Genomic DNA, 12,020 nt, shown 5'->3' with positions numbered 1-12,020 from the left:
CTGAGGAGAACAGCCCGGCGGCAACCCGAGCGGCAGCCCGCAGGCGTGAGGAGCGCGCCGGCGGCGGGGCCGCGCCGGGACCCCAGCCCCCCAAAGTTTGGCAAGTTCGGGCGTGAGCGCTCCCGGCGGCGCGGGGCGCGGGGCGCGGCCGGGGCGGAGCCGCCCCCTGACGCCGGGCCGCCCCTCCCGGCTCCGGCCGGCGGCGCTGGCTCGGCTCAAAGTTTGCGGCCGCCTCTGCGCCCGCCGATGTATGGGTGATCGACTGCGGCGGTGTCAGGGTGAGGGACGGCCATATTTGCCGGTGCGGCCCCAGCCGTCAACAACAAAAAGTGCGCGGGCGCTCGGCGGGCGCTCGGACGGGCGCGGGGCCGCCGGGGCCGCCGTGTCGCCTCCCGGTCTCGCCGCCGCCGCCGCCCTCGCGGCCTGGCCCGGCTGTGCCCGGCGCGTCCGCCGCCCGGGGGGATGTCTTACAAACCGAACTTGGCCGCGCACATGCCCGCCGCCGCCCTCAACGCCGGTGAGTGAGCGCCCGGACTGCGCGCGCCGCGCCCCAAGTGCCGCCAAGTTGGGGGCCCGCGCGCCTTGTCCCGGCTCGGGGACCCCGGGGTGGGGGTGTGGGGCAGCAGCGGCGCCGGGGGGCGGCGGGCACCGGGCAGCGGGTCCCGGCCAGGGCAGCGCGGCCGCCGCCATGATTCCGGCGCCCGCCGCTAAAGTTCGCGGGTGCGCCCCGCACCTCAGCGGGCCTACGGATGCGGGGCGCGAGCCCGGGGACGCGGGGGCGCCCCCCACGCCGGTGGCTGGGGATCGCGGGGAGCACCGCGGCAAGGGCGAGGGCGGGGGAGGCTTTTTCTCGGCTCCTTTTTCCTTAGGCTCTTGGGCGGCTCGGCGAGGGCCCCTGCCGGCGGGATTCGGGAGCGGCCGGGCCGCGCCGGGAGCGGGGAGCCGGGAACCGAGCGCGGGGCGCGGGGCCGCGTGGCCCCGGGGAGCGCTGTAGAGGCCCCGGTTGGGGCCGCCGTGTGCAGCCAAGGCCCCGCGTGGGAAGGACGCTGTGGGCGAATGCCAGGCTGCAGCCGGCCCTGAGGGCGCGGGGCAGACGGGGCGGGACGGGGTCGCCAGTGGCCGGGATACTCTTGTAGTCTCGGTCTAAGGGCGCTGGGGAGCTGGGCTGCGTCCCCGGTTTGGCAGGACGTCCCCATAAGGCTGGCGCGCAGGCACCGAACTTGTGGAAGGGTGCGGGCTCCTGGGGTTGTGCGGAAGGAGGGCTGGCGGCGACTCGCTGGAACCGGCATCTGTGAGCCCCCCACTCATGGGCTCCCACTGCCTTCTGGTGCAGGAGCCGGGCACCCGGGAAACTCCTATAGAAGTTAGCAGGCTGCGCCTAGGGGCTTGCCTCAGGGCCCCTGGGGACGGGGCACGTAGGCGCAGCTTTCTGGGTCCCCCACTTTGTGTTCTGCTTAGGGTTCCTCTTTTAAGAGCCTTGTTTGGAAACATACACCTCCCTCTCCTGCTTGGAAAAGAAGGTGCGCTGGGGTCTGTGGGGGTGGGGTGGGGGGAGAACCAGCGTGGGAAGGGTAAGGAGCCGAGGCGTTGAGGGAGGAGGGGCCAGGCTGCAGGTCAGCAGCAGTGCCACGCTGGCCACTGGCCTCCGGCTGGCCGCCGGCCTTCCTGCGTGGACTCCTGGATGGAAATCCCAGGAGGGACCCGGCCCTGGGCGGAGAGATCTGGTGCGGAGGGGTGGTTCTTGGACACAGGTTTGGGGTTTGGAGGAGGTTGAATGCGGCATGCCCAGGGAGAGTTGCTCAGGTGTGGATCTGAGCCCAGAGGGCCAAGTGCCACTCCTGGGGCCACATCATCCCCTCCTCTGGGGTCCAGGGAGGCTGCCACCTTACAAAGGCAGGCTTTGTTGCCAAGTGGGATTTCTCCAAGCCGGTGTCACCTGCGTCTGAGCTGGGGAGGGTGGGGGAGCCAGGTGATGAGCTGGGTGGACTTGCCCTGAGGTGCCCTTGGAGCTCTGGGGTCACAGAAAGGGAGACTGTGGGGGTGGGTGGGGAAGAGACCCTGCTGCCCTGTTCTGGGCTGGCTGGCACCTGTGCATAGGATCTCTGCTTTCTCATGAGGATGTGGCAGGACGTCCTGGGTGTTGGGGAGTATGGGGGCCACCCACCTCCCCTGAGACCCCTCGGCCGGAAGCCTGGCTCTCGCCCGCCACTTGCATCCAAGATGGACTCTTGGAGCCCTTCCTTGTCATCCTGCCGCACACCCTCCAGCCTGCCTCCTGCGCTGGTTGCCAAGCTGCGGCCAGGCCGGGGGTGGCAGTGGCTGAGTTAGACAAAGCCTCCGCCTCCCCGCCCCAGAGCCCCCCAGGCGCCCCAAGTGGCGGGAAGGCGGCCAGCTCCCCAGGCCGCTCTTTGTCTGGCGTGGGGGCGGGGAGGCGCGCGGCCCCAGGAGCTTCCTGGCCTCGGCCGAGCCCTCCCGGCTCCTGCACACTGCGCGCATTGTCTGATGCTCCGTGTGCTGACGTGAAGTCTGGCGCTCAGCGACTGCCCTGCTCGGCAGGAAGGAGGGGGCACCCCCGAGGCTGCCTCAGGGGCTGGCCTTGGCATGCGCTGGAGGTCACCTCCCACGTTCTCCCTTACTGGCCTTCCTCCATAGCCCACTGGAGTGTACCCCAGAGCTATCTACCAGGGCAGGGGCGGCTCTTAGAGTTGGAACCCCACTGTACAGTGTTGCCTCCAACAGCTGGGAAAACTGAGACCCAGCGAGGGGAGGGCCTTGTCTGGTGGGAGCAGCTCCTGGCCACGCAGGGGAGGTGAGCAGGAGGGGTGGAGAGGGCACTGGGACCCTGCACGTGCCTCACCCCGTTGGTGCCCAGCCCAGGGAGATGACACTGGGCAGGGACCAGGATTGGATGCCCAGTCCGGGGGCACCTCAGAAGGCTCAGGGCCTGGGGATTTGGCTGATGTTGGTGGGCAGCTGGGGGTACCCCCATTCTGCTCATGGGCATGGCAAGTGCCTGCTGCTGGAGTGGGAGCCACAGGAGATCTGTGGAAGCTTAGGCTTTGAGTGGTGCGATGTTTGCCCAGCAGCCCCTGCTTGAGTGTCTGCCTGAGTCCTACAGGGATCCAGGGCAGGCCCAGGCTGGCCCCTCCTGGGCGCTTGCCTCCTGCTAATGCCTCTCCCGGGGGGCCGAGTGGCCTGTATGTCCCACATCCCCTCCCCCTGCTAACGTGTCTGTCTCACTCTGTGTATGGGGGGCGCTCGCCTGGCTGCTGCATGCCCCTCCTCCCCCTCCCCCATAGCACAGAGCAGCTGGTTGGGCTGGCCAGCCTGGCACCAGCTGTCCATCACTGGGGCCAAGGTGTGCCTGAGGAGAGGCTGTTTGGCTTGGAGCAGCGGGGTGGGGGTTGGGGTGGCGGGTTGGCAGCTGCCATGGCAGCCTGGGTCGGTTCTCCATGGTGAGCAGTGTGTGTGATTGGAAGGCCATCTCGCCCACCTGCAGCCCTGTTGCGTCCTGTCACGTCCCTGATGATGGCATTGCAGACATGGGGTCTGTATGCTCTGCTTGGCCCGCACTCAAGCCTGTCCATCCTGTGTGGCGGGAGGGTGAGGGGCAGACCGGAGGTGGCACAGAGTCTGGGACTCCTGTTTGTGTGTCCACATGCCTGTCCCCAGGCTCGGGGGGCTTCCCGACTTGTTCCCTGTGTGATCCGGTGGACCACGTACCGACATGGCTGCTGTGAGACATCTCAGTTCCCCCAGGTCCAGCCTGAACGGCAGGTGGACTCTGGGGACAGGACAGGCGAGGCCAGGGCCGGGCAGAGCAGCGCGTGGACGGGGGGGCTGTGGGATGTGGTCCCCATGTGTTGGTGACTCAGGGTTACCTGCCGTCATCTGCCGTCAAAGGGGCCCTGTGTCAGGGCCGTGCCAGATGGGAGGGCAGGAAGAGGTGGTTCTGCTGGCCTTGGCATTCTGGCTGTGGCCCTCCCTGGGCAAGGCCTGCAGCCTCCTGACCCCTCTCTCCCTTTTCTGCAGCTGGGAGTGTCCACTCACCTTCCACCAGCATGGCTACATCCTCCCAGTACCGCCAGCTGCTGAGTGACTATGGGCCCCCGTCTTTGGGCTACACCCAGGTATGGCAGTGGGCTGAGGGCTCTGCGGGGACATGTCCTGTCCAGCCTCGGAGCAGGAGAATGTTCTAGATGGGAGGGGCGGGAGGCCTAAGGCAGGCTATCAGCCTGCACATCTTCCTGATGCTGGTGGTTCTGGGTGCTGGGCAGGCAGGGCCAGCCTGCTCCTTAGCGCCTAAGCAGGGACACAGGGCCCCTTTGTCACTTGTTCGTGGTGTTGGGACCCTTGATGCTCAGGGCCCACTTTTCTAGGGTGGTCACAGGAGGCTGCAAGCCAGCCCTACCCCCAGTCTCCTACAGCTTGTTCCTGTTGTTAAAAAGATTGATTTATTTATTTGGAAGGCAGAGTGAACAAGCAAGCTCATGAGCACTTTCATCTGGCCTCAGTGGCTGGGGCTGGGCCGGTTTGAAGCCAGAAGCCTGGAACTCCATCCGGTCTCCCACGTGGGTGCGGGAGCCTGAGGACTTGGGCCATCCTTAGCTGTTGTTCAAGGCCCCTGTAATGGGGAGCTGGATCGGAAATGGAGCAGCAGGGATTCAAACCAGTGCCCATTTGGGTTGCCGGTGTTGCAGGCAGTGTGGTGGCTTGCTGTGCCACATTGCTGGCCCAGGCGCCATTTCTTCATCAGTTTAGAAAGGAAACCACAGCTTCAGTGGCAGTCCCTGACTCTGAGGGACACAGTGCCCCTAGGGAGCGCCCCAGGCCTCCGTGCCATGGTTGCCACCCTGAAGGTTCTTCACTCCAGGGTCACCACGGAGGCTGTTGCCCAGGCCCTAGGGGGTGGCCCTGCCCTGGTCATGCCCTGCCAGACTCACCTGTCTCGGGAGGAGAAGCTGTCAGTGGCCCGGGTCCGGCCCGGGCAGCGGCTGAAGAAGAGGTGGTGGGGGGAGGATGGGCCCAAGCGCAGCCTGGAGCGGCAGCGCAATGTCCAGGCCATCTCGTGGCATTGCCAGCAGCAGCGGTGGACACAGGCAGCCAGAGAGGGGCTGGGCCAGGCTGGGTGGCTGGAGCGTGAGGCCACGGGGGTGCAGGCCGCAGCCCTGCAGGGCGAGGGGGTCCCCTTGATGCAGTTGCCTGAGGTGGAAGTGGAGGAGAGGCCTGCACAGGTGGCCTTGATGCCCTGGCTCGTGGGGAGCCCTGCCTCGCTGACCTGGGTGCTTGCTTGCTCGTGGGCTGGGCTGTGTGCATGGAATTCCTTGTAGGCTCTGGTGGGGGCTGCTGGGTGGTCCACAGTGGCACGGGGGAGGCCGACTGAGCCCAGGTGTGGCCATGATTGGGGACCTCTGGGGGCTGTCCTTGCAGTGGGCTGGTGGTTCTCTGTTTTCTCTGAGACAATGGAGGAACTTGCTGGCTGGACCTGTGCCTAGGACTGGGAGCCGGGTCAGCACGCTGGCTGTCTCTGGATCCATGTTCTCTCTGACCCTAGGGAACTGGGAACAGCCAGGTGCCCCAGAGCAAGTACGCAGAACTGCTGGCCATCATCGAGGAGCTGGGCAAAGAGATCAGACCCACCTACGCTGGCAGCAAGAGCGCCATGGAGAGACTGAAGCGAGGTGAGCGCTGCCAGCTCCCTGTCCTGGGCTGTCTTCGGGAAGAATCAGACAGGGTCCCCCAGCCTCGAGAGCTCGTCTGCAGTGGCAACATTAGGGAAAGGGTTGTGAGCGTTGGGTGCCAGCTTTGGAGGGGCGTTCTGATGAGCATTCCTACCCGCTGCTGGAGAGGGTTGCGGGTGGGCCATCTGTGTAGCCCCATGCCCTGTAGCCCTGATGCTTTGGCACCTCTGTAGGCAGTTGATGGGTAACTGGTGGGTCAGGGTCCCTGGGCCTGCTGTGCCCTTGGCCTCTGCACTGGGGGCTGAGCTGGGTGACAGGAAGGACACTTGGAAGTTTGTTTGGTTTTTTTTTTTTTACATTTTAAAAGTTATTTGAGAGAGAGAGTGGGGGGGGGGGCTCCCATTCACTCGTTTACTTCTTGAAATTCAACAGCGAGGGATCCACGCACAGGCTGGTAGGCAGGCGCTCTGCTGCTGCCATGTCCCAGAGTCTGTCCTGTGGTGGAGTGACTGGCCCAGGGCTCTGTGTTTCCTGACCGCTAGGCTGCGTGCCTGCTGTGGGCCTGAAGACCAGAGCTGGGGGTGTGGATGTTGGTGCTGTCATTCAGTGCAGTGACCTCGGGAGAGCTTGCAGGTGCCACCCTGAGGCAGGGGTAGAGTTTTAGGGAATGTAAAGTGTTGGCTGGGAGAGAGGGGCTTTGAGGGGTGGGATAGGATTTCGTGTCGTTTTTTACAACTGTTGGTCGAGAGTCCCATGGCCCAGGTTGGAGTGCCCGGGCCTGCTGTATGTCTCTGGGTAGCGAAGCTTTTTGCCCATGGCAAGCTTGGGGAGGCAGCAGTGTGGCCCCAAGCACTGGGGTCTCTGTGCCCCATGTGGGAGACCTGGGCTGTGGGAGGCACTTGGATAGCGAATCAGCACAGTGGGCATGCTGCAAGATAAACAAACAAAAGGGCTATTAGGGCTGTTGAGCCAGGGCCTAGGGCCAGTGGTACCTAAAGGGCTGACGTGGCCCGTTCCCAGCTCTTCTTCTCTTGCAGGCATCATTCATGCACGAGGACTGGTCCGGGAGTGCTTGGCTGAGACGGAACGGAACGCCCGCTCCTAGCCGCTGGTCAGCTGCAAGATGAGCGGGCACAGTTCACCCCTGTGCGGATGACACGCGTGGTCTCAATGGTAACCTTTGGTCTTCCTCCCACGGTTCACTAGGCTCTGAACTTGCCGTCTCCAGGACCGAGAATTTCTGCAGTTAGAAGCACCCAGGTCCCTGGCCCGCCCTCCCCACGCCCGGCACTGGCTAGCAGGTGCATGGCGTCACCTGGATACTGTCTCCCTTCATCTTGTTTTGAATGTTTCTGTTACCTGAGTCCCTCATTGTTCCTTTCGGAAGTTAATACAGCTCTGAGCGTCTTTGGATGCTTCCCCTGTACCATGTAGATCTGCTTCATGTAACTGCATTTTTTGTTTGTTTGTGTGTGTGTGAGCATTTGCATGACTATTAGCGCACAGGTTATAAATACAGAGGAGCGACAAGCCCGCCCGGAGCCCGAGCCTGTGGAGTTTCTGTTCAGGCTTTCCTTCCAAGTTGAGAGAGCATCTGGAAGAAAATGACTAAAACCGTTTACATCTTTGTATTTATTACTTGATGTAATAAAGCTTATTTTCATTAACAGTTTGTGGTCAGATGTGGTGTGACCCTGAGGCGTTTCCAGCAAGAGGCTGGTGGCGCTGGCACAGGGGCAGTGGGCTGGGGCAGGGCCTGGGATAGAGCAGCAGGCCAGAGGCCGGCATGGAATGCTCAGCAGGGAGAACCTGGGCGAGCTGGGTGTGTGCGCGCGGGCGTCCAGTACAGGCCTGTGCCGTATCTTTCCTGGTTTGTTTAACGTGTGAGCACCAGACTCCTCCCAACAGGCCAGTCTATTAGCTGGCTGGGAAAAAGGCGGCAGGGTCAGACCCAGCTTGAGGGCTCTGGGACTATGCCACGTGCTCCGAATCAGGGAGGACGAGTGGGCAGCTTCCCTCTGAGTTGCTTACGCGGGTGACGGCCTCCAGTCGCCCCGCCACAGCCTCCCTGGGAGAGTCCTGGGAAAACATGGTCTTCTGTGGATGACAAGGTGCCGTTAGATGCTGGGAAGGTTTCACTTGATTCTCCCTGAAATGCATCTCACATCTTTCAAGAAAAGTGTTACCTTTTATATAAAACATAAACAGGGGCCGGTGCCATGGCACAGCAGGCTGATTCTCCACCTTTAGGTGCCAGCATCCCGTGTGGGTGCTGGTTTGTGTCCCGGCTGATCCACACCCCACTGGCGGGGTGGAGGATGGCCCAAGTGTGGGAGAGCTGGCAGAGGCCCCTGGCTTTGGATGGGCTCATCTCTAGCAGCTGCCAGCGCTGGGGAAGCAAACGGAGCTTTCTCTGTCTCTCCTCTTTGTAGATCTTCCTTTCAGTAAAACAAATTAAAATAATAATAATAAAAGATAAGTAACTATCCACCTTAAAAAAAATAAGGCTTGGGGAATGTCTCTCCCAAGATCCCTGTGAGTGCTGGGACGGTGCTGGGCTGGACTTGCTGGCCGCCTTCCGGGAGGGTCTTGGGGTCTGGGTGGGCCCTGCGTCCCTAGGGCGCGTCCTGGCTCAACGCCCACAGCTCTTTGAGCATTTTCTTTTTCTCTAGGGTCGCCTTTGCTCTTCTCTTCCTTTCCTCTTTCCTCTTCTCGGCCTCCCGCTTTTCTTGGAAGACCAGGCTGTCTTCACCCCTGTAAAAGACGTCCACTTTCTCCTGCAGGATTCTCCGAGCCAGCTTTCTATTCTGCTCCACTGACCTGGTCTGGTGGCACTGCAAAAGAGGGCATTTATAATGCAGTGTGGGCAGAGATGGGCAGGACCTGTGCGCTCTCCAGAAGGGGACAGCCCGGAAGGCCAGGCCCCAGGCCAGGAGATCCCAGCAGCCAGGGACAGCAGGCAGACCGCAGCCTCTGCACCTGGCCTGCATTAGGCAGCTTTTGCTGGGGCTGTTTTGTGATTAGGTGTTATTTTGCCTTCAAGTATCTTCCAAGTCCCCAAATAATTATGAGAACATGGACCAGTGTATCTAGCTGATGTTTTGGGTGTGCCATGCATAAGTGTAGAATTCTGGGCCTGGCATGGTAGCATAGCAGCTAAATTCCTTGATTGCATGCATCAGGATCCAACATGGGTGCTGCTTCGTGTCCCAGTGGCCCCGCTTCCCATCCAGCTCCCTGCCTGTGGCCTGGGAAAACATTTGAGGACGGCCCAAAGCCTTGGGACCCTGCACCCATGAGGGAGACATGGAAGAGGCTCCTGGCTCCTGGCTTCAGATTGCCTCAGCTCTGGCCACTGCAGCTAACTGGGGAGTGAGCTAGTGGATGGAAGCTCTTTCTCCCCCTCTCTTTCCGTAAAATCTACTTTTTAAATAAAAATACATTAATCTTATAGAAACACCCACCAAATTGTAGTCAGCTGTGTAAAACAGGTAGACTAAAGGTTAGGTAAGGTTCTAGAATTTTGTTACTCTTGGAGGACACTGTTTCAGGTAGGATCAGAAAAGTGATTGACCTTGAACTCCTGAGCTCCTGGCTTGGAACTGGACAGCAGGCACAGCTGTTAGCAACAGGGGCTCAGGGTTCTGCTCAGGAGTGACCCCGACAGGAGCAGGACTGGGCTGCGCCTGCCAGCTGGCCAGTTGGGCCCAAGGAGGTCGGCAGCTTCTGCCAAGGGTGGGGGAAGCCGAGGCCCTGGGGGCGGCCTGGTAGTTGTTCTCCAGCTGCCCTGGGGGTCGGCCTCCATCTACCTTCACCACGATGCCCGACGGCAAGTGCTTCAGCACCACGCAGTTGTTGGTCTTGTTGGTCGCTTGGCCCCCTGGCCCGTGTCCCTTCACAAAGTGCTCTTGCAGCTCGTTCTCATCCAGGGCAAGCAGTGCGGGCTGGTGTTTCTTGCCTGCTGCTGGGACGGCAGTGACAGCCACTCCTGGGGACAACCACGTGAGCCTCTCCCAAAACCAGGCCCCACAGGGCACGGGGCATATTCTGGTCAGCGGTGCCGAAAAACGGAACAGCCCCGAGGCAGGCATGGTGACCGTGGCTCTGCTTGCTCAGGACCTATGTCAGACAAAGCAAAAGGCCAGCCTCAGACGCCCTCGCTGGGAGCACAGCAGCCATCTGTTACCCAGGGCACATGCAGCTCACCAGGGCCACTGCCCCAGCGAGCACCACTCTGCAACCTGGCGCTCCGCTCCCACTGGTCCACGTGCTGCTGGCTAACACACCAAAAATATCCCCGCGCACCCAGAGCTGTTTTCTCAGAGGTGTGAAAGTCAGAGGATCAGGGCTGCAACTCAACAGAGATGCTAACTGGGACACCCAGCAAGGAGGGCCAGGCAAGGGACGGTATTGAAGTGTTCGAGACCCTTGGAATCACAGTGTAACGACATCAGAATGAGAGCGTGCTTTAGAGCTCAGCTCACGCAGTCTGGCACCATAAACATCACCATCCATCATTGTCATGGTTGTTGTTTTTTAATGTTTCCAGTTTCATGGGTTTGAATAGGAACATCTGTTCCCCCCGGCCGGCCGGCCTGCTGCACTGCCAGCACTGGGATCCAACTGGCCTTCGTGGTTCTACCACCCAACCGCTGACTGAGAGGTGCCTATTGACGCCACGTGTTGGTGCGGTATGGTAAGGGAGTCAAACAGAAGAGCCAGCCTGGCTTCCTAGTCACACGTCAGAGAAAGTGTTGGTGAACAATAAATTTTCAGTAACCACTTGAGACATTGCCTGCAGGGAAATGAATTTGTGAACAAGTCAACAGAACATAGTGCTGTGAGGATGCAGAGTCCCATAAGGCCTTCGCTTCAAGGGATAAAGGCAGAAGAATCTGGAAGCTCTCCCGTGAGCACAGGGCGAGAGTGGGTCTGCTGCTCCTCTGGCCACCAGGGAAGCTGGACCCTGTCAGCCCCATCGCACATGAGTGAAACAGACAAGAGAAGGAAGGGACTTCCTTCACCTGCAGCACCACCTGCAGCCTGAAGGACTTGGCGACAATCTGTCATCAGGTGGAGGTGCTGAAACTCAGGCAGCTGCCCACACATACCACGTGGCTCCTGCCCAATGCTTCCCAAGGCCGAGCAGCTGGTAAACCTTCAAAACAAGCTCTGAGACCTCAAAAATCCTAGTTGCGGTGGCTGCTGTCTGTACAGGCACGAGATGGCTTCCCAGCAGCTCACTCCCCAGGCTGCCTCAGCCTGTGACTGAGAGCATCACTGACTGAGCCAGGGCCTGGGGCGTGCACTTGCGTGAGACGTGTGACTGAGACACAGGGCATGTACCTGTGCGAGATGCTGTCCTGGCACCTGGTTTCTTCTCCAGAGGCAGACAGAGCTACCATCTTCTGCTTTCCTCCCCCAAATGCCTGCCAACAGCCGGGCCTGCCTATGGCTGAAGCCAGGAGCTGGGAATGCAATCCAAGGCTCCCATCAATCACCAACACTGTCTGCTAAGGTCTGCAGAGCTACACAGGGGCTGCATGTACTCTGGTGGAGGGGTGCAGGGTCCCAGCTGGGTGGGGCCTTAGCTGCCTGGCCAAACACCTGGCCTGCTGCACTTTGATGTAGACTTCTGTCTTAGTAATCAGAGAAGCTGACACTGGGATTTAAAGGCGACAGGATCATCCTTCACTTGTACCTTAGTGCAACACAGCAGACTGCTCAAGTAACATGCACAGGGCTGCCATACATGATGACATGCGCTGAACCCACCTCCTTCTGTGATGCTCGTAGTGTTGTGCAGTCCCACTGGGTGTAGTTAAACTGGGGCTGATAAGGCACCCTGTGGCTGGTTAGGAGGAATACAGGTTACACCAGTGGAGGCAGCGCCTGCAAGATTACTGTTGCTTAAATTGTGAGGATGACGGGCTGGTACCATGACATAGTGGGCAAAGCTTCAGCTTTCATTGCATGCATCCTATATGGGTGCTGGTTCACGTCCGGGCTGTTCCACTTCTTTTTTAAAATGTTATTATTATTATTATTACTTTTATTGGAAAGTCAGATTCACACAGAGGAAGAGAGACAGAGAGATAGATCTTCCATCTGCTGGTTCACTCCTGAAGTAGCCACAATGGCCAGAGCTGAGCCAATCTGAAGCCAGGAGCTATCCACCAGGTCTCCCATGTGGCTGCAGGGTCCCAAGGCTTTGGGCCAGTCTCCACTGCTTTCCCAGGCCACAGCCGGCAGCTGGATGGGAAGCAGGACAGCCAGGACATGAACCAGCGCCCATATGGGCTCCTGGCGCACCAAGCCCTGGGAAATACTGGGCTGTTG

General features: G+C 60.6%; 2 protein-coding genes across 6 annotated transcripts; one reads left to right on the top strand and one right to left on the bottom strand.

Moving 5' to 3' along the window:
• Window positions 1-39: 39 nt before the first annotated feature.
• Window positions 40-7,350, top strand: CDK2AP1 (cyclin dependent kinase 2 associated protein 1). Of its 5 annotated transcripts, none has more exons than XM_040986892.1 (5): window positions 201-517; window positions 4,033-4,130; window positions 5,555-5,681; window positions 6,719-6,790; window positions 6,877-6,995. In XM_040986892.1, the coding sequence occupies exons 1-4, from the start codon at window positions 463-465 to the stop codon at window positions 6,784-6,786; spliced, it is 348 nt and encodes a 115-aa protein (XP_040842826.1). In that variant the 5' UTR covers window positions 201-462; the 3' UTR covers window positions 6,787-6,790; window positions 6,877-6,995. The 5 variants fall into 5 exon arrangements, with proteins under 5 accessions (XP_040842824.1, XP_040842826.1, XP_040842827.1 ...); XM_040986891.1 differs by having other exon boundaries at window positions 203-517; window positions 6,719-6,792; window positions 6,888-6,995; XM_040986890.1 differs by having other exon boundaries at window positions 40-517; window positions 6,719-7,350.
• Window positions 7,351-8,296: 946 nt separating this feature from the next.
• Window positions 8,297-10,731, bottom strand: MTRFR (mitochondrial translation release factor in rescue). The gene is made up of 2 exons (XM_040986889.1): window positions 9,491-10,731; window positions 8,297-8,515 (listed from the first exon to the last, which is right to left on the bottom strand). Exons 1-2 carry the CDS (start codon window positions 9,770-9,772, stop codon window positions 8,297-8,299), a joined length of 501 nt encoding a protein of 166 aa, XP_040842823.1. The 5' UTR covers window positions 9,773-10,731.
• Between the last annotated feature and the right edge of the window lie 1,289 nt (window positions 10,732-12,020).

Source organism: Ochotona curzoniae, unplaced genomic scaffold (assembly GCF_017591425.1).
Source record: "Ochotona curzoniae isolate NIBS_2020 unplaced genomic scaffold, NIBS_Ocur_1.0 contig_46, whole genome shotgun sequence".
In the NCBI taxonomy this organism is placed as follows: domain Eukaryota; kingdom Metazoa; phylum Chordata; class Mammalia; order Lagomorpha; family Ochotonidae; genus Ochotona; species Ochotona curzoniae.
This window is presented reverse-complemented; position numbering and strand designations above follow the sequence as displayed.